Source organism: Panthera leo, chromosome E3, assembly GCF_018350215.1.
Source record: "Panthera leo isolate Ple1 chromosome E3, P.leo_Ple1_pat1.1, whole genome shotgun sequence".
NCBI lineage: Eukaryota > Metazoa > Chordata > Mammalia > Carnivora > Felidae > Panthera > Panthera leo.
This window is the reverse complement of record NC_056694.1, coordinates 6,687,194-6,708,852: the sequence shown is the minus strand read 5'-3', so window position 1 is coordinate 6,708,852 and position 21,659 is coordinate 6,687,194. Positions and strand designations below refer to the sequence as shown.

General features: G+C 40.8%; 1 protein-coding gene across 9 annotated transcripts in view; it reads right to left on the bottom strand.

Moving 5' to 3' along the window:
• LOC122210147 (cytochrome P450 3A12) overlaps positions 1-21,659 on the bottom strand; it is a 103,245-nt gene that overhangs the window by 31,666 nt on the left and 49,920 nt on the right. For 2 of the 9 annotated variants that reach the window (XM_042922641.1, XM_042922634.1), the window contains exons 2-7: positions 13,327-13,420; positions 11,319-11,371; positions 9,052-9,151; positions 2,783-2,896; positions 2,410-2,498; positions 888-1,036 (exon numbers count right to left, since the gene is read on the bottom strand). In XM_042922641.1, coding sequence (XP_042778575.1) covers positions 888-1,036; positions 2,410-2,498; positions 2,783-2,896; positions 9,052-9,151; positions 11,319-11,326 — 460 coding nt within the window. In that variant the 5' untranslated portion in view covers positions 11,327-11,371; positions 13,327-13,420. Of the gene's footprint in view, positions 1-887; positions 1,037-2,409; positions 2,499-2,782; positions 2,897-9,051; positions 9,152-11,318; positions 11,372-13,326; positions 13,421-15,298; positions 15,453-21,659 lie in introns of those variants that run through there. The other 7 variants (XM_042922638.1, XM_042922640.1, XM_042922633.1 and 4 more) reach the window with 6 other exon arrangements.

Genomic DNA, 21,659 nt, shown 5'->3' with positions numbered 1-21,659 from the left:
AGTCCAGAAAAGGCAAATCAATTAAGATAGAAAGTAGATTCATGGTGGTGTAGGGTTAAGGAAAGTGGGATGTGATACTAAAAAACTACAGGATTTGAGTGGATGATATTCTAACCACTGACTGCAGTAAAAGCTGCATGAATCTTTGAATGTTCCAAAACGATTTTTTTCAGTTTCATTGAGTTATAATAGATCTAAGCTACTGTATAAGTTAAGGTGTACTGCGTAATTCCTTGACAAACATATAAAGAAATGATCACAATGCAATTAGCTGACAACCATCATCTCATATAGTTAAAAAAACCAAAAATTTTTCCATTATGATGAGAACTTCTAGAATCAACTCTCTTAGCAATTTACAAATACATCATACAGCAGTGTTAACTATAGTCATCATGTTGTAAATTACCAGTCAAGTACTTATCTCCCTTATAACTGAATGTTTGTACCTTTGATCACCTTCATTCAATTCCTACCCCTTCACCCCTACCTCTAGTAACCACAAATCTGATCTCATCTTTGTATGATTTTGGTTCTTGGTTGTTGTTTTTTGATTCTACATGTATTAAGATCATACAGTATTTATCTTTCTCTGACCCTTTTCACTTATCGTAAAGCCTTCAGGATTCATCCACGTTGTCCAGTACAGAATTTCCCTTCATTTTATGGTTCAATAAGATGCTGTTGAATATACATACCACATTTTCTTTATCTATTCCTTTATCAACGAAACTCAAGCCATAAAAACAATTGAATTATATTTTAAATGAAGTTATATATCAATAAAATTGTTGTAGAATGGTAGGAAGGGAGAACGTGAGGGATGAAGGAGGAGAAGAAGGAAAGAAAAAAGGGAAGAGAAAAAGCAAAAATAGTAGTGTACGTACATAATGAGAAGAAAAATGGATCCAGAAACGAAAATTTTAACAGCTTCTTGGTATTTTCCACAAAGGGATCTCGTGGGTTGTTGAGGGAATCAATGTTCACTCCAAACGATGTGCTAGTAATCACATCCATGCTGTAGGCCCCCAAGATGCTGAGTAGAGAAAGAAAGGCATGGATACGTAAAATCAGCAACTCTTTACCATCCTTATCCAACACAGACAGGAGGAAGTACATGTAGATTCTGATGCCCAGGCAAGACAAGAGCCACACTTTCAGAACCACCTGCTGGATCATCTAAAGAGTCTATATATGATCACTCTCACTCATGAAGTGGTCATGAGGTGTCAGTGATGCAGCTGGCCCTGTGCTAAGATGGTGATACTATGGCAAGTCAGACACACCTCTTAGCTCCATGAGCTCAGTCATGAGCTCCAACCCAGAGTCAGGCAAATTACAGTAGTGTGTTTCAAGCATGGACAATAGAAGCCGGATTAGCACTGTGTCTGGGCAGAGTAAATGGTGGAATATTAACCCTTCCTAGGGGAGTCAAGAAGGGTGAAACTGATCTGGACCTTCTCTCACCACAGTATCTATGCTCAGAGCTGATTCTTCTTCAGCACATTACAGAACAACACCACAATCTGTGCTGCCAGGAATGTCATCCCTTCTTCTCTACACCCCTGCTAAGGCTCCTGAAAGACCCTCTCTTCCTCAACTCCAGTGATCAGAGCTTTCCCTGAGGACACACTCATATCTGGAAAATATAAGAACTAAGAATGTTCCTGGTCAAAAAATATATACCAGATCACTCCAATATTGATTTATGGGATGTCATAGATAAGTGATCATATTCCACTAGTTTTCCTAGGGCAGTGCCAGTGTACATCTGGTCATCCTGCATAATTTAAAAATATCACAGTTTAGGCAAAAAAAAAAAAAAAAAAAAAAAAAAAAAATATATATATATATATATATATATATATATATATATATATATATATTACCCTAACATGTGCAGGGCCTTCTCTCCTTTGTTATTGAAGGAAGGACAAGTGGTCATAAAGTTAATATTTAATGTTTTGCTAATATCCTCAACAAAATCAGGAAGGGCTTTAAGTTGTTCTAAGTTCCACATGATAACTTCCCTGTCCCACCCACTGCCCACCAATATGTACAAAGTGCCTTCTCCTCCCACCATTCCATACTCTCTACATACAATGATTCATCAAATTATGTTTCTTCTTTTCAAACAATGTTATTTTTGTCTTCCAGAATATCCAAGGGGACAATCAAGCAGATAACTTAATCCCGCCTCACATACACAAAAGAAGACCCTCTCTCTCCTGACCTCCCTGCCTTTTGAGGGGTGCTACCTCTTCTTGGGTGGCCCACTGGACTTGTAGCACCACATGCCTACTTCTGTTTGTTCGCTGGACTAACTCAACAGTGGGAGTTTGGCTCTGTGTCAGCAGCTGGAAAGTGTCATGACAGAGCCAGAAGCCCAGCAGGTGCAGCTCTACTTACTCTTTCAAGGTGACAGGCTTGCCTTTCTCTGCCTCCTTCCTCAGGTTCCTCACCAACACATCTCCATACTGGCCAACGATGGGGAACATCTACACACAAATACAATACTGCCTGAAGTTAAATCAGAAAATCAAGTCCTAGAATGATATGGCTTTCACAAACATGGAACAATGTTTTTTGTCGTGTTTTTTAAGCAGTCATTTTTTTAAATAACATATCTTATTATGTCTCTTCTAGGACATGAAAATAAAATACCCCTTTTAAAAAGCCCAAATTCAGCAGACTACCCCTAAGAGATGGACTATGGTCTTAGTTTCTATCTGTGCCCAGGTGCATTCCTTAACTTCCTAATTGAAAGTCCTCCCTTTCTTACCTCCTTGAGTTTTCCACTGGTGAAGGTTGGAGACAGCACTGTTCGTATTCTCTTCCATTGTTCATCTTCAGACAGAGAGATGGCACTTTTCATAAATCCCACTGGACCAAGACTCTAGCGTCAAAGCAAAAGACATTTTGCCTTATATAAGTTTTGAAGGTCTCTCAAGGGATGTGGAAAATTTGTTAAGCGGGCAGAAATTATTCAACAAATATTTACTGCCTATCTAATTAGTAGCAGGCCCTATGCCAGATGCTCAATAAATATTTATCCCAAATGCCTAGCTTCCTGCAAGGCTCAAGGAGACGTCCAGCCACCTGATATGCTTTCCAGACTTCTTTCCAATCTTCTATTCCAATCTTCTTTTTGAAGTAAATGCAGTTGGGGAAATCTGGTAGGGAAACTACTCCTCCAGGGGCATACACAAGATTAACACTAGTGCTTCTCCTAAACTGTGCAGAGTAGAAATGGATTGGTAGAGATAGCCAGAGAGCCCTGGCAAACTGTATGCTGTCTCAGACCAGCTCTGTCTTCACATATATCTGTAGCAGGAGCAACTCAAAAACAGATGTCTTGATATGGTGATTTAAAAAAAAAAAACAGTATAGTTAACACTAAAAATATTAGGAATCTGGGGTGTCTGAGTGGCTCAGTCAGTTAAGCATCTGACTCTTGATTTTGGTCCAGGTCATGATCTCACAGTTTGTGGGATCAAGTGCCATGTCAGGATACTTGCTGTCAGCACAGAGTCTGCTTGAGATTCTCTCTCCATCTCTCTGCCCTTCCCCCACGCTCGCTCAAGCTCTCTCACTTTCTCTCTCTCTCTCTTTCTCAAAATAAGTAAATAAACTTAAAAAAAAGATTAGGAATCTATCTGATATTCTGAAGAAATAATGCAGGTACATGGAAAACTATTCCCCCTGTATTTCCCTAAAGGGACAGAAGGAAAAAGAGTGAGAGAATTCTATTTCTCAGTAGGGACTGGTCTATCAAGCCAAACAGCTCAAATCTTTCTTCCATCTTCCAAAACTATATTTTGTTTTAATATAGATATCTCCAATACCCAGTCACATTTAAAACTCACAAACTAGGGACAGAGGAAATCTTCCTCAACTTAATAAAGAGCATCTAAAAAACCCCACAGCTAACATCACCTCAATGATGTTAGGCTGATATGACATCACCAAGATGATGGAATGGGTCATGCCAGCCTCTGTCACCCCACAAAGAACAAGAATTAGACAGCTATCCACAAACAAAAATAGGCCTAAGAGCTTTGGAGTCCATTTAAGAAGCTTCAACCTCACCATAGAGCAAAACTCCTGAGAATAACTGCACAGGAAGAGTAGGGAGAATAGCTTCGTTCTGCCTACATCATCCCAGGCCCCAGGCCAGCACTGCTCAGCACCAGGAAGACACTCCTCAGACTGAGAGGGGCCCCTGCTGGGTAGCGGACAGAAGGGTAAGGGATCACTGGCGCCAGTCTTTCAGGGCATGGCACAAGAGACCCACTTTGGTTTCAAACTTCCCGGAGACTGACACAGCTGACACATCTAGAGACAGTTAGGAACAAAAAAGGGCAGGACTACCAGTATCAGCTAAGTGGCATGAATAAGCATGGTTCTCTGTGTCCTGCTCTGCAGAAGACCCTGCAAACCTTAGCTGCTAAGGAACAAGCAGCTGGCACAGCACTGTGCACCTTCAAAAGATTTTGCTTCTGAGAGTCCTACAGGTTTTCACATTGGTATGTTCCAGCTCCCTGAGTCCTGCTCTGTCCCATCTTCCCTCACTTGAGTTGCCTCAGCCAGTGTCACCACCAACACCCTGAGCCTGGAATCTGCACCAGCAGCCAGCCCTGGCCTCTGTGACTGGGCATATGTACAAAGCAGCCCAGGCCCCAGCTGTTTCTCAGGTGTCTGAGCCAGGCCTGACTCCTGTCACTGGAATGCACTACCACTTGAGACCAGAGCTAAACCCTGAAGCTGTAAAACTACACAGCCTGTGTGAACTCCAGTCATGAGCCCTGACTGCTGTGCATGAACAAGTAGCTAGCCCCTGAAGCCACCTGAGTGCCCAAAGACAGCCCAGGCACTCAAAGCTACCTCTGTACCCACAGTTGGCCATGGTCCCCACCAGTGGTCCCAGCCCAGTTTTGAGCATGTGCCTGCTCTCAGCTTCCATAGATGAGCATATGCATAGCTCCAATTCTGGCCAACATTCTGCTTGCTCCAATCTCCTGGCACTGGATCTGGTGGTGCTACTGAAGACCCCAACAGCTGTGCAGCTACAAAGAACCCTCCACTGCTCTTGCTGCCAATGACATGCAGTGGCTAACATGGCCACCAGTTGCCTAATCAACTATGCCCTCCTGGATTAGTTTAAATTATCCAGTCAGAGCAGGGTAAAAAAAAAAAAAAAGAAGAAGAAGAAGATAAGAAAATAACTGGAGAAAAAAAGCCTACAGGACTTATAGGACACCATCAAGTGAAACAATATTCACATATGGAAGACTCAGTGGTAGAAGGAAAAAGTGGGAAGAACGCTTACTTAAACAATGGCTAGGGGCGCCTGGATTGCTCGGTCGGTTGAGCATCCAACTTCTCTCAGGTCATGGTCTCGCAGTTCGTGGGTTCAAGCCCTGCGTTGGGCTCTGTGCTGACAGCTCAGAGTCTAGAGCCTCCTTTAGATTCTGTGTCTCACTCTCTCTGCCCCTTCCCTGCTCGTGCTGTCTCTCTCTGTCTCTCAAAAATGAATAAATGTTTTTAAAAAAATTTTTTTTTAAAGAAACAATGGCTGAAAACTTCCCAAACCCAGGGAAATATATGGAGATCTTAAGACATGAAGCATAAAAGTCCCCTATAAGATTGAATCCAAAATAGACTTCACCAAGGCACATTATAATAAAACTGTCAGAAATTAAAAACTAAAAAAATCTTGAAAGAATCAGGAGAAACGGAGCTCATCACATACAAGGGGACATCCATGAGGCTATCAGCTGATTCCTCAGCAGAAATCTTGAGAGCCAGAAGTTAGTGGGTGATTTATTCAAAGTGTTGAAAAAAAAATACCAACCAAGAATACTTACCCAGAAAAGAAGACCTTCTGAAGAGAGAGAATTTGGGGTGCCTGGGTGGATCTGTTGGTTAAGTGTCTTGATTTTGGCTCAGGTCACAATCTCACGATTAGTGCGATCGAGCCTAGCATCAGGCTTTGCACTGTTAGCATGGAGCCTGCTTCAGATTCTCTCTCTACCCCTCTCTGCCCCTCTCCTGCTTACTCTCTCTCTCTCAAAATAAATTAAAATAAACTTAAAAAAAAGAAATGAGAGATAAGGATATTTCCAGAGAATCAAAAGTGGAAAGAATTCATCACCACTAAATCTGCATTATAAGAAAGACTAAAGGGAGTTCTTCAAGCTGAAAAAAAAAGGACACTTACTAGTAACATGAAATCACATGAAAGTCTAAAACCTCACTGGTAAATGTAAATATATAGTCAAATTCAGAACACAGTGATATTGTACTGGTGATAGCCAAATCACTTATAACTCTAGTGAAAGGTTAAAAGACAAATAATTAAAATAATAATTTGTTAATTTGTTAAATACACAATATAAAAATATGTAAATTGTGACATCAAAAACATAAAATTGGTGGTGGAAGAGTAAAAACATTGAGTTTTTAATGTGAACAAAGTTCAGTTCATATTAGCTTAAAATAGACTGCTGTATCTATAAGATGTTTTATGTAGGCCTCCTAGAGTAGATGTTTTTTGTAAGCAAAAACCTAGAGTAGATACAGAAAAGATAAAGAGGAAAAATAGAAGCATACCACTAGTAAAAAAAAAAGCAACATAAAATCACAAAGGAAGACAGGAGAAAGGAACAATGATCTATGAAACATCTGGACTGCTGAAATGACAACAGTAAATCCTAACCTATCAATAATTACTTTAAGTAAAAAAAAAAATTACTTTAAGTGTAGATGGACAGATGAATGGATAAAGAAAATGGAATACTACTTAGCCTTAAAAAGGAAGGAAATCCTGCCATTTCCAACAGGATGGATGAATCTGGACAGCATGGGCAAGATACTAAAGGAACAAAACTAGACACAGAAGGACAGGTATCTCATGATCCCACTTATAAGTGGAATTTAGAAAAATAAAGTCAAGCTCAGTATAGTGGGTAGGTGATAATTATCAGAGGCTGGGTCAGAGGGCAAGGGACAGATACTAATCAAACAATGTAAACTTTTGGTTATAAGATGACTAAGTTCTAGAGACTGAATATACTGCATGGTGATTATAATTATTAACATTGTACTGTATACCTGAAATTTGCTTAAAAAAATACATCTTACATGTTCTTAACACACACACAAAATAACTCTGGGTGGTGATGGTTACATTAATTCACTTGTCATACTCATTTCATAATAATACATAAATCAAAACATCACAAACATATACAGTTTCATTGTAAATATATCTGAATTTTTAGGTGGCAAAAGACTGAATATTTCCTCCTAACATCAGGAACAAGGCAAAAATGTTCACTCTCACCACTCTTATTCAACATTGTAGTAGAAATCCTAGCTAATGCAATAAGACAAAACGAAATAAAAGGCATACAGATTGGAAAAATAAACATCAGAGTGTCCTTATTTCAAGTGACATAATTGTCAATGTAGAAAATATTGAGGAATATAAAAAAAAGAGCCCTCAAGGTACCTGGGTAGTTCAGTTGGTTAAGTGTCCAGATCTGGATTTTGGCTCAGGTCATGATCTCACAGTTCATGAACTGGAGCCCCACATTGGGCTCTGGGCTGAGATTGCAGAGCCTGCTTGGGATTCTCTCTATCTCTCTCAAAATAAATAAACTTTAGGAAAAAAAGACCACTGCATCAAATAAATGAACTAAGCTAGGTTGCAGGAAACAAAATCAACACAAAAACCAATCACATTTCTATATAATAACAAGAATATGTCAAAACCCATTAAAAACACAACAACAATTATAAACACTCAAAGAAGGCAAAATACTTTAGGTGCACATTTAACAAAACGTGTATGAGATCTCTATGCAGAGGGCAAAATGTTGGTGAAAAGAATAAGAGAAAACCTAAATAAACACATACTGTGTTCATACATTGAGAGACATGACGAGGTAAAGATACAGATTTTCCACAAATTGATTGATAGGATTAAATCATGTCTTACAAAGCCTTGGAAAATATTATATAAACATAGATAAGCTGGTTATAAATTTGTACTGTAAGGCAAAGGCACTGGAATAACTAACACAATTCTAACAAAAATAAAATGGGAGGAATCACTGGACATATGTTTAGAGGTACTATATGGCTACAGTAATCAAGATAGCCTGGCACCGGTGCAGGGATAGATACAAGGATCAAAGAACAGAACTGGGAATGAGAAACACACACACACACACACACACACACACACACACACACACACAGAGGCACCACTGAATTTTGATATTGGTACAAAAGCAATTCAGTGGAGGAAGTACAGCCTTTTCACACTGGTGCTGGAGCCATTAGACATTCATGGGCCAAAAACAAAGATCTTTGACCTAAATTTCACACCTCACAATTAACACTAAAATTAACACAAAACAGATCACAGACTTAAATGTAAAACACAAAACTATACAAAACTATATACTTATATGTAAAACATAAAACTAAATACTTGGAGAAAATCTTTGCAACTTAGGGCTAGGTGAAGAGTTTTCAAACTTGATGCCAAAGTCATAACCCATAAAAGGAAAAAAACGAATAAACTGGCCTTATGAAAATAAAAAATAATGTTTGCTCTGCTGAAGACCCTGATACAATGAATAGACAAGCTACACACCGTGCCTACAAAAGAATAGTAAGAGGGAGATTTTTGGTGATGGAACAGCTCTGTAACGTGATTGTGGTGGTAGATACACTAATCTACAAGTAAGATAAATGTTCAGACAGCAACACACACACACACACACACACACACACACACACACACACACAAATGGGTAAACATAAAACTGCTGGAATCTGAATAAGCTCTGTGGCTAGAACCAATGACAAATTCTGCTTTGATACTGTCCTATATAGTTAAGCAAGATATTATCTTAGAGAAAACAGCTTGAAGGCCACATGACATGACACCTCCTGGGACAATTTCCAGTAAATCCATTATTATTTTGAAATAAAAGTTTTATAAATAACTATGTAAATTTAAAATAAATCCATGCCTACCCGCCGGTTTGTGAAGACAGAATAGCATTCTTTCACTAGTACTGTTTTGATCATGTCCGGATCTGTGATCGCCAACACTGGCTGCCGCCCATCATAAAACCTATGTCGGGAAAACAGAGCTGATTAAATTTAACGTGCCAGTTTCTGCAGTGGCAGCCACTCTTGGAAGTCCAGACTTTTAACCTGATGTTACCTAATCCATTCCACAGTCAGAAATAACATTAGAACCTTTATTAAGTCCATGTGTTTACATGGGTATTTCTGGGACTATTCTCTATAATTTTTTGTATGGTAAAAATATTTCAAATATTTTAGAAGTACTTCAAACATTTCAAATATTTTATATATATTATCAAAGAAGAAGTTAGGTTAGTAAATAACTGGGGGCAAGTAAATTATCTAAGAACGAAAAAATAATGAAGGAGAATCCACCCACTCAGTCACTAATAATTATAATTTTGAAGATATATCAATACATGAAATGAACACATGAAATGACACAATATTAGATGAAAATTGTAGACACAATGATCACAAATATGTAAGATATGTCTGCAAATGAAGAGACTTGGAATGCTCAAAAAGGGATGGCAAAATTATGAATTACTTCTTTGCTCTATTTTCTAAAATATGCTTCCTAGTTACATTTTAAAGGAAATATTATTTAAATATTAAAGAGAAATCCTTGGTAGCATTAACTCAGAAAAATTTGAAACAAAAAAACAAAGAGGATAAAGAAACACAAGCAACATGTAAATTCATTTTAGATATATTTTCCTTTATTACTTATATTTATATTTATAGGTGGGTCCCAAGTGTGAATCCCTTGGGCTCCATATAGGTGACAACCCTTAGTAGCAGGGCAAGTCCACTGTGACACATGTATCACACAAAGCTGACTCCTTATATGTGATCCATCCCAATTAACCCTGACCTCCTGACTGTCCATATGACCCATTAATGGGAACCAGCCACTGGCATGAGGTTTAGATTACACTTAATTACAGCATTCTCTGGCATCGTGTTTTCTACTACAAATCATTTGCATTTGTTAGAACAAAATGGAAGATTTTCCATAAGTCCCCTATTCTTCCTTTGATGTCACAGAGGAACTTCAAATGCTTTGTGATCAGATATAAAAATGGAGGAGAACCACTGCACTAAATGCTCCCCATCTGCAAAAAGTATTCTAAAACTCAGAAGGTTTCAGTGCAAATCAAGTATATTTAGTGTTGAAGCAGTGATAGTAGTTACTGAAGTGGCACTTAGGTCAGCTCTCCCATCAACCTGATCATCTTTCTTGGGTGATTCCTACATCTTTGTTAAAACAAGACAAGCGTGGACAAGGGACAGTGGTTTGGAGTTACCCTCTCTTTTCATGATCTCACTTCTACTACCAGTTAAATTCGGATTCTTGCACCCCACCCCACATCCTCCAAATTCTGTGTTAATGGAGGATGGAAACCAAGAATATGCATTTTTAGCAAGCCCTCCTAGGTGGTCCTTATCCATAGCCAAGCATGAGAACCATTTACTGACTCTAGCCAGAGCTGACCAGTACTGAATGTAGGAGGGACACTGGAGATAAACCAGTGGCAATCCAGAGATCTGTGCTCTCTCTATTCCTTCATGTTGCTTATGGGCCACACCAACTCAGCAGAGCCCTATGGATTCTGAGGACTTGACCAGAGAAGATAAAGAGGTACAACACTGGCTGTGAGCAGCCCAGCACCACACTATACCTCTCACACTGCTTCAGCAAACCTCTAGCCAACCTCATTGGGAGCATCCACTGCAAGCCGCCGAGGCCATACTACAAAATCCCAAGTCCATCAGCCCACCAGGGAAATACTGTGCTTTAGAAATTTCCTACATCTCTTCCAGTCTATAGAATTGGAAAAAGAAATACTTGACTATAGTTCTATTGGAAAGTCTTGGCTTAGTACTAAAATGCAAAACAAAACAAACTACACACTTGCAGACAGAGTAAGAAAAGAGCTGAGCAGAAATGGTTTTCCATTCTGTTTACAAAAGCCCTTCTATCAAAAGCACATATTAATCCAAAATATAAAGGATACCCTGCAGCTCTCCAGACCCGATTCATATTTGGACTTGTCCACCTTGTCACACATGCAATCCTGGGAAGGGGAGGTTTCAGGAGTTTTAATTAGAGGGCTTCATCCCAAGGGGCTCTCGACTGAGACTGTCTACACTGTGAGGGCCTCATCATAACAAGCCTATCCACTGGAAGTTTCCAGATTACTCACCCCCACATTCTTCCATACGTTCTAAAACATTTCTCATCAAATTCACAAAAACCCTGCAAGGAGAAACAAAACATATTAAAACAAATTAAATATACTGAGCCCTACCTCTAAAGGACACAAAAACAACTCAGATCACATGAAATGTGGCTTACTACCTCTCATTGGCAGATAGAGGGAAGCTCTTATTCACAGGCATCTTATGGGAAAGGAGAAAACAGCAGATATGAAATGGAGAAGTTCAAGTCTCTCTTGAGTTGTCTGCTAGTACTGTAGATACTGAACATCTTAGCCCATCTATGAAGACCCTGTAACCTGTCTTTCTGACATGTTTGGCTTGTGCATGGGTGTCTCTAAATGTCATAACCATCTGAATTATTACCTTCAGGGACATGTGAGGAAATGGAAGCTGAGGGAAGGTCAGCATGGCCCCTTGTTCATTGATCTCATGAGCCTTACTAGATTTCCAGAAGATTTAGGAAATTAAGACACCTGTGCCCTCTTTCAGTCTAGCAGATCTACATGAAGTCTAACCCGTGTTTGTTGAGTGAGAAAGTGAGAGATGAATGGAGGAATGACAAAGTGGACTCACTTCCAGTTCTCACACAGAAAAGAGGGGACGGTGCCACCAATCCACAAAAGATGGTGCAAATTAAAACACTTGCTCTGAGTTTTCACTTATGTCACTTCGAAATCAGGAAACAACAAAACTTCCTGTCTCTATGTTTCAGCAGTAATTTTGATGTTTTAACTATGCAAAACAGGGTCCAAAATGTGGGTTCATGTACTAAGGAGTTGATCTGGGAAAAGTGGAAAGGAGATTATTGCTTTTTCAGAGAGGAAAAAGGCCAGGAAGTTCTTAACGATAACTGGGCACTGAAGGCCAGGAGAAGTGGAATCTGAGGAACAAGCCTCAGGTCTGTGGGAAAGGAACTCTGAGGCAGAGAGCAGTGTGTAATATAGACTCTGCCTACTTGTCTTCTGGACATGAGCTTCTACCTTCTGTTCAGGAGCCAGGCCTGGGATGAGGCATCAGAGCTGGATTAACCATATGGCTCCTCAACATTCAGTCTGTGTGTCTGCTAGTACATTCCATTCAGTTACTTTAAATCTTTAATAGTTTTGTCAAAACAACTCTTTTCTAGTGATTTTGTATGAGTGGTTCTACCTTTGTGTGAAAAATAAAACACCCACACCCACACCCACACCCACCCACACCCACACCCACACACACACACACACACACACACACACACACACGCAATTCATTTGGAGGTTAAAATCTGAAGTCAATAGACAAGCAACGTCTTGCCTCAGTTAGACCCCCTCCCTGCTCAGACTCACCCATAGGGTATCTCCTTTGAAGGAAGAGAAGTAAAACAGAAAGTTCTGGTTCAACTACTCAAATCCCAAAAGCTGTCACCATTAGCAAATGATGGGTTAGAGTCATTAAAATAACTGCAGGGGGTTGGCAATTCTTAGGAGAATTCAAGTATGTGCAAACTCCCCAAAGGTGAATCTGGAGCTGCCCATAAACTGAAGTTCCAGAGCCATCCAGGAAAACCAAAAGGCTACTCAGAGCTCATGCTATGAACAGGAAAGTCTGACTCTAGCATACAGAGCCTAATGAGTCGCCACCAGGGAACCCCTTGACACTTTTCAACTAATAACAAGTACAATTATGCCTTCATGGGAACCTGCACCTGCCAAAGAACTCTTCACGATGCTCCAAGTTGGAATAGCAAGTCCTGTGCTGCATCAGCCAGAGATCTGGACTGCCAGCGCAGGGGAAACCTGAGGCTCCTAAGAACAGACAAGAGAGAGCCCTGGGGTGCACCTGGCCATATGCTGGGTCGAGACTATGACACCATTTCTGGAAAGTCTGAAACCTAAGAACTTCCTGCTGAAACCTAAGAACTTCCTGCTGAGGAGTATTTTTAATATGGAACTAAGCTGGAATTTGCAACCATAAGAAGCAAAAGAGGGAGCTGGGAGCTCAAACAACACCCACCTGACGGTACCCCAGAGCAGTTCCCAAAAAAGGCAGAGGTTTTGGCCCAGGAATTCCCAGCTTCTTAAAAAGTCCATGTGTGTGGGTCCCATATCTATAAAGTTAAAGAGAAAGCCTAGTCACAGGGATGGTGGAAGAGGTGCAGGGACTGGCCCATCACTGATGCAGAACCAGAATAGGTAAGAGAGGAGGTAACACGTAGAGAAGAAATAATAACGTCAATTTCAATGGCAATTGTTACATTCATTCATCATCTCCTTTCCCTTCTCCACTGTAGACCCCAAACAGTAATAATAATGATGATGATTAGCTAAGAGCAGCTGAAAATTTAACAGTCCCAATCCTAGACTGAACACTTGAAAAATGTTTCCATACTTGAGATCTCCTGAAAAGTTCATGCTGAATTCTTCCAGGAAATTCATTCATGCCTATTTAGTAAATGACTCTTCCATGATTTTAGAGATGGTCATTCTAGGAAGGAAGAGAAAAAATTTTTTCTGCTCCAATGATGAGAGTTTGCTTAATTATATCCACTCAGTAACAGAGGGTTACTGAGAGTCTATATCAAAATGTTCTTAACAGTTTGCTCAGAGACCTTTCTTCTTTTCCTTCCTTGTAGTCCCTGTTGCTATTTGGGGTCTGGGGTCCTTTTTTGTTTTGTGTTTTTCTTTTTGAGAGAGAGAGAAAGCATGAGCAAGGAAGAGAGGGAGAGAAAGAGAGAGAATCTTACACTCGGTACAGAGCCCAATGCAGGACTCTATCCCATGACCATGGGATCATGACCTGAGCGCAAATCATAGTTGGACACTCAACCAGTGGGGCCACTCAGGGGCCCCTGGGGTCTGATCCTACTTGAATCTATCTTTATAGAGGCCTGGAGCAACCAGTGTTCTTATTTCTGTACAATTAAAACTGTATCCCAGCCTCAACTGGCCTCATAGAAAAGTGGGATGCTTTCAGCTCCACGTAAGTCTCTGTTGTCAGACATTCTGGTTCTCTTGAGCTGCAGAGAAGGGGGACTGAAGTTGGAAACTAAGTCCTTTCCCAACCTGTTCCAGGATACTGGGAAACCCACCACTGAAAGGAATTCCTCTGCTAATGACTTTGATTTTCCTCCTGTACTGTAACATAGAGGGAAAAAACATATTTAATATCCAAATTTGCTTTCAGGGCTATGTCTTTGCAGCCTGCTGGCAGATTTCATATTGAGGGAGGAAGAAATCTCTATACTGATGCTAAACATCCCAGACACTAGAAGGAAAACCTGAAATGAATAAAATTTCAAGATTTCTGCCAAGTCTCTTCAGCTCTAAAGGTACTCATTTAGGGTAAGGAGTTCTGCATATTACAAGGTCAGGGAGTGGCCAGGAGAGGGGCACAGAAAAGAGGGAAGAGTCCACTCTGAAGAGGAAGGTGAGGCATGTCCAGCCACCCTGGAAGTCTGGGTGCACTTGTGTACACGATGCTTGGTGGTAAGAGGGAGGGGAGCAGGAGCCACGTGAGAGACACAGGCCCAATCCTTTTACATGTGTCCTTAGCAGACACAGAGCAGGAAGGTGAATATAATGAGACAAGACCCAAGTCAGTCCTCTGCCTCCAGAATCCCCAGATCTTGAGATGGGGATGAGGACCCTGAGCACAGGGGCCTATTGATTTTAATCTGTCTCTGGTGAATTCTGCTTGATGGGTCTAGGTCCCAACAGGGGCTGAATCAGAAGATCATCGCCAGGAGCAAATAATATCTCTCAGCCCTCCTAACTACAGAAATTGGAGTTGGGGCATGGGGGTACTCCTTCCGCAGATCTGAGGGACATCAATAATAACCCCTTATGTGTTTCTAGCTTGTTTGAAGCACCCAACACTTCAGGAACTTCCTTTTGTTAACTCTTCATCCACAGAACAGACAAGAAAAAGGGGTAGAGGTTGTTGATTAGCAAGGTTCCAGAGGCGATGAGCCTGAACAGTTACTCACAGATAGAGAAGCACCAGGCTGGTAGCCAGGAGAAGCCAGGTTTCTGTGGAAAAGCTTGGGATCAGGTCCATGGCCACTTTCCCTCTGTGAATCTCCTCTACTCTCTTTCAGCAGTGTGAGCCAGTCTTTGCTGGCCTGTGCGTGTGGAGCTTTCCTTCCCACCAGCAGTGATTCAGTGAGGCTGGAATGTATATACTGAAGAGGGGGTGGGACTGGAGCCCCAGCTGGTATAACAGCTACCTGTGCTCCACCTGAAGGTGCCTCCCCACCCACGAAGTGTTGGCAAAGCGTCATGGACACTCCCAGTTTGACCTTTGAGTTCATATTCTGCGAGAAATCAATAAACAACTCAGTGTTATCAGTAATCTCAAAGGTTTGAGAAACTCAGGTAAAGTCACTGTTCTTAAGTCTCTAACCTGTCCTTGTCCTCATGGTTGCCTGCACTCCAAAATACTTGAAATCCTTCAAACAACCTGGGTCTACTCATGTTTACTCATGTAGTTTCCTCTGCCTAGAAATGTCCCTGTGTATCCTAGAAGGATCTTACTCCTCCTCAAATCCAGCTGCGACAGAAGCCCCTATTTTGGGGTTTTTCCTCACCAATCTCCTTGAACAGATATAACCACTTCCTTCTCTGGGAAATTTCTGTCTTATGAGCCCAAGTTCTTTTCTTGTTCTCTGTCCTCTCCACCCCTCTCATTGGTCTCCACCCCTATTTGCCTTACAGATAGAAAGTTTCTCACAGGCACAGTCAAAATAGTCATAAAAATTATGTCCTTAGTCTCCAACAAAGCGCTATATGCTCAGGGGGCATTCAGAAAGGTTGATGGAGTTGAGTTGGTAGAGGTTAAATTACTGGGCTTCCAGTATATCCTTTCTGGGAGGATCGTTAGTGACCATGCTAGATACCTAATGGGAGAAATCGAAAACAGGGCATCTAGAAATTACACTGGCTCATTAACATCAATCTGACCCATGTTCTTTGTCTGCGTGTCCTGAGAAACCATGGATTGACTGCGTGGCATACCTCTGGATTCTCTGAGACAATGGAGCCCTACAAAAAGGTAATTAAGAAAGAAGTGGCTCCAAGCTGGAATACCAACACAGGACAGACATGGGGAGCTGGAAGATGATCCTCAGGAAAAGTAGAAGAGAAAGTCCCAGGAATTCTGAAATATTTCTTCCCCCTTTTGGTGCCTTCACTGGGCATCATTCCAAAGGGTCATGCTATTATCTCCAGTTTGCATTCATAGATACTGAGACTCAGTGACTGCAATTAGCTTCCCAACAGTTATTGATCACAAGAATATATTGTAAATAAGCGAACATAGAGACTGAAAAGTCTTCTGCACTCTACCGTACTGATAATCAACGTTTGCCCTTCCCTAATAAGGGTCACTACGGGAAATAATGAGACCCACAACAAATTGGTTATAATTCTGTTCCTAATCGATGGAGACCCATGGAAAGCACCTGCCTTCTCTGTCTTCCAGGTCACAGGACTCTGCCTCATCTCAATAGGAAAAACAGATGCTAGTCAAGATGGTACTAAGAATATTGTTGGGTGGGATGTCCCTTTCTATGTTCCCCAGCAGAGAGGTACATAGAATATGTGCAAACAAGGAAAGATTCATGTCATCTGCTAATTCTAGATGCTTGATAAAACTTAATGCTCTTGATGCCTGATAAAGCTAATAAACACAAAGCCTTACCTAACACAAAGTTCCACCTAAACACAAAGCTTTTTTTATTTTACTTGGAAACCAGACCTCTGTGGGAACTAATACTCTTTGATCTGCCTCAAAAACCCATGCTCAGCTATGATGGGTTCAGTCATGTGTATGGTCCAGATAGACTCAGTACCACATCACTATGTCAAGGCTGTGTCTTTGGGACTATTTCTGGGAATGGGGAAAACAGAAAAATACACATTCCAAGGACAGAGGAGAGGGTGAGTAGCCTCCAATTGCCTGGGTCCAGCTCATGGGTCATCTATCAGTTGCTCCCAATAGTTGATCTCCTAACTGGCCTGACCCTTGGCCAGCAAACTTAATACACTGTGACCAAGTTGGATTTGACCCTGAAACTCAAGGGTGGCTAATAGAGAAAAATAGAAATATCAGTTTCCACATTAACAAATTAAATAAGAAAAGTCTTATCATCAAAATAGTTTTAGAAAAAGTATTTGATAATACTCAACTCCCATTTATAATATAAAAAAAGTTTTAAAGTACTAATAGGGAACTTTCTTAACATGATTAAAGTATCTCCCAAAAAACCTACAGAAAATATCACTCTTCATAGTATAAAAGCACTTTCTTCTTATACCACTTTAATGTTTTACTTTATGCACATACAGCCTTTTCAAAAATAGTAACTGTTTTTAAATAAAGAAAATCTCATCAATTAACTTTTTGCTGCAAATGGGAAAAACATCAGTACTTGTTTTTGTCAAGAACCCAGACTGGGGATCCCATGGTAAACAGTTCAAAAATTACTGAAAAAATTAAATATTTTTTCTGCCTTGTAAAACTTCCTGAACTGACTAGCAATGGGCAGAGGGGAAAGGAGAGGACCAGAGGAGAGGGCCAATCCTTTGGCCAAGATCATCTACGTTTACAAGCTGGAGTTCTTGATCTTTCGTTAGAACACAGGCTTCTCTGATAATCAGATGAAAGTAATGACGTATCTCCCTAGAAAATAAACACTCATCAAACATTTTTGCCTGTTGTTCCAAGGAATTCCAAAAGATACATGAGTAGCTGCCAAGCTCACTGATTTTTTCCAGACACCCTGCCTCACCAAGTGCACCCTACTCTCGAGCTCCAGCCAATTTTGGTTGGTCATGTGGTTATTCTCAGGGCCATGGAGACCTCTCTATCAGTCTGAATCAGTCTTCACTCTACCTAGTGCTATGACACACCATGGGGGCAAAGTGTGAACAAGACTATTACAAAGGGCACTTACGCAAAGGCCCTAGGTGGGGTACTCCACTGTAGTCAGACACTTCCAAAAGAAGGCATCAGGAGCTTGGGGAAGGCAGAGACAAGTGGGATGTGGGGCAGGGGCGGGAGTAGGGGGTGGGCAGGAAGGGAGTGGGTTCCCAGAGGAGGTGGCACATGTTGTACCAGGGACAGATAAGTATTTGGTCAGAGAAAGAAAAGAGAGGGCATTTCAGGCTTTTATAATGGCCAGCTTACCATCATTATCATTGCTGAGTATGTTTGTCATTTCTTGGTTGCAAGGTACAGTGTCTAAATCAAGCTGACTTTTATGGCTGCTAATAAGGAATTAATCACACCACAGCCCCAGGTAAGCATTCTTTGCTTTCAGGGCCAGGGCTAAGTCCTACTCTGGTCAGCAGGGGGCTGGAGACTGGGCAGGACCTCAGGAAAAAGCCACTGGGCTTGGCAGGTACCACAGTGACCTTTCTTACACTTGTTAGGGTAATTTCTTGGTTTCAAAACATTTGTTGAAGTAGAAGTCATATAATGTAAAATTAACCATTTTAAAGTGAACAATTCAGTGTCACTAGTACTGCTTAAGGGAAAAACCACAAGCCCAAGATGGAGTCATTTATGCTAGGCCAAGACACCAAACCAGGGCTTAATATGTATCTTAACTGCAATTTCAACCTCTCCAAGCAACGTTGTCTTAACCAGTCAGTCAGGAATCTTCTGGTCAGCACCAGTGAGGTAATCTGTCACATGGGCCCCTCTAGAATCCCCAGAGGAAGATGAGATAATCTACCTAATAAGACCCTGCCCTTTCCCCTAGGTTGGATGACCTTGCTGAAACAAACTTTTCTTTTGCTAATAACTTCCTTGCCCACCTCCTGCCTATAAAAATCTTCCATGTTGTACAACTCCTCAAAGAATCTCTCTACTTGCTAGATAGGATGTTGCCTGAAGATTCATGAATTGCTTAATAAAGCCAATGAGATTTTCAAATTTACTCAGTTGAATTTCATTTTTTTAACAGTACATTCACAATGCTGTACAACAACTACCTCTATCTAGTTCTGAAAGCATTTCTATTACTCCAAAATAAAATCCTGTGCCCATTAAGCAGATTCTCCCACTTTCTCCTTTCCTCACCCCTGGCAACCATGGATCTACATTCTGTCTTTACGGATTTGCCCACACTAAAGGTTTCATACAAATGGAGTCATGTAATATGTGGCCCCTATTAACTTAAATTTAAAGATCTAATTGGCTTTATTCAACAATTCACAAATCAGCAGCATCCCATTTAATAAACAGAAGTAAACTTCCAGGAGCTATATGAAATGGAAGGATTTTTCAGACAGAAGGATGTGGGACAGGAAGTTAAGAGTGTGTTATTTTAGGGGCGCCTGGGTGGCTCAGTCAATTGAGCTTCCAACTTTGGCTCAGGTCATGATCTCACGATTCGTGGGTTCAAGACCCACATCAGGCTTTGTGCTGACAGCTCAGAACCTGGAGCCTGCTTCGGATTCTGTGTCTCCCTCTCTCTCTGCCCCTTCCCCGCTTGTGCACTCACTCTCTCTTGCTCTCTCTCTCTCAAAAATAAACATTAAAAAAATAGTGTATTATTTTAGGCAAAGTTACCTTCCCTTAAGGGAAGGCAGGAAGTTTTATCAGGCAGATGGCCTCACCAGTGCTGATCAGGAAATTCCAGACCGACTGGTGTAAAATTCCACTCCTGGGAGAGGCAGAAACTACAATTGGATTTGGTATTAAGTCTTGGTGGGGTTTAACATGAGTGACTCCATTGGGTCCTGTTTCTTTTGAGCACTTCTTTTACTGAGGACAATGTTTTCGAGACTCCTTCCTGCTCAGGCACGTATCAGTACTTCATCCCTTTCATGGCTGAATAACATCCTATGATATATACTGCCAACCTAAAAATAACAAGTCACAGTGAAAGGCAAACCAGAGTTTATTTGAGATAAGATAACTGCAATTTAGGGAGAGCAGATTCAGGTAGAAACCCAAACATAGTCCCACTTTAGGATGAAAGCAAGGGGGCTTTATGAGAAAAGAGAAGGGGTCAATTTTATGAGTTGAAGGGGAAAAAAAGTTTTCTAGGGGGTTTTACAAGCTAGGCTACTTTGAGTTATATATTGACTGACTGATGGTTTTATCTTCAGAAAGTTCATAACTATCAGTCTTGCAATCCCTTTGACTTCTTAAGCAATTGCTTAAAACAACTGGCATTTTATCACAATCCAGACTTCAAGCTGTACTACAAAGCTGTAGTCATCAAGACAGTATGGTACTACCACAAGAACAGACACTCAAATCAATGGTACAGAATAGAGAACCCAGAAATGGACCCACAAACATATGGCCAAGTCATCTCTGACAAAGCAGGAAAGAATATCCAATGGAATAAAGACAGTCTCTTCAGTAAGTGGTGCTAGGAAAACTGGAGAGCAACATGAAGAAGAATGAACCTGGACCACTTTCTTACATCATACACAATAATAAATTCAAAATGGGTGAAAGACCTAAATGTAAGACAGGATGCCATCAAAATCCTCCAGGAGAAAGCAGGCAAAAACCTCTTTGACCTTGGCCACAGCAACTTCTTACTCAACACATCTTCAGAGGCAAGGGAAACAAAAGCAAAAATGAACTACTGGGACCTCATCAAAATAAAAACCTTCTGCACAGTGAAGGAAACAATCAGCAAAACTAAAAGCAACTGACAGAATGGGAGAAGATATTTGCAAATGACATATCAGATAAAGGGTTAGTATCCAAAATCTATAAAGAACTTCTCAAACTCAACACCCAAAAAACAAATAATCCAGTGAAGAAATGGGCAAAAGACACGAATAGACACTTCTCCAAAGAAGACATCCAGATGGCCAACCGACACATGAAAAAATGCTCCACATCACTCATCATCAGGGAAATACAAATCAAAACCACAATGAGATACCACTTTACACCTGTCAGGATGGCTAACATTAACAACTCAGGCAACAACAGATGCTGAGGAGGATGCAGAGAAAGAGGATCTCTTTTGCATTGTTGGTTGGAATGCAAGCTGGTGCAGCTACTCTGGAAAACAGTATGGGGGTTCCTCAAAAAACTAAAAATAGAACTACCCTACGACCCAGCAACTGCACTAGTAGGCATTTATCCACGGAATACAGGTGTGCTGTTTCGAAGGGACACATGCACCCCCATGTTTATAGCAGCACTGTCAACAATAGCCAAAGTATGGAAAGAGCCCAAATGTCCATCAGCGGATGAATGGGTAAAGAAAATGTGGTCTATATATACAAAGGAGTATTACTTGGCAATCAAAAAGAATGAAATCTTGCCATTTGCAACTACGTGAATGGAACTGGAGGGTATTATGCTAAGTG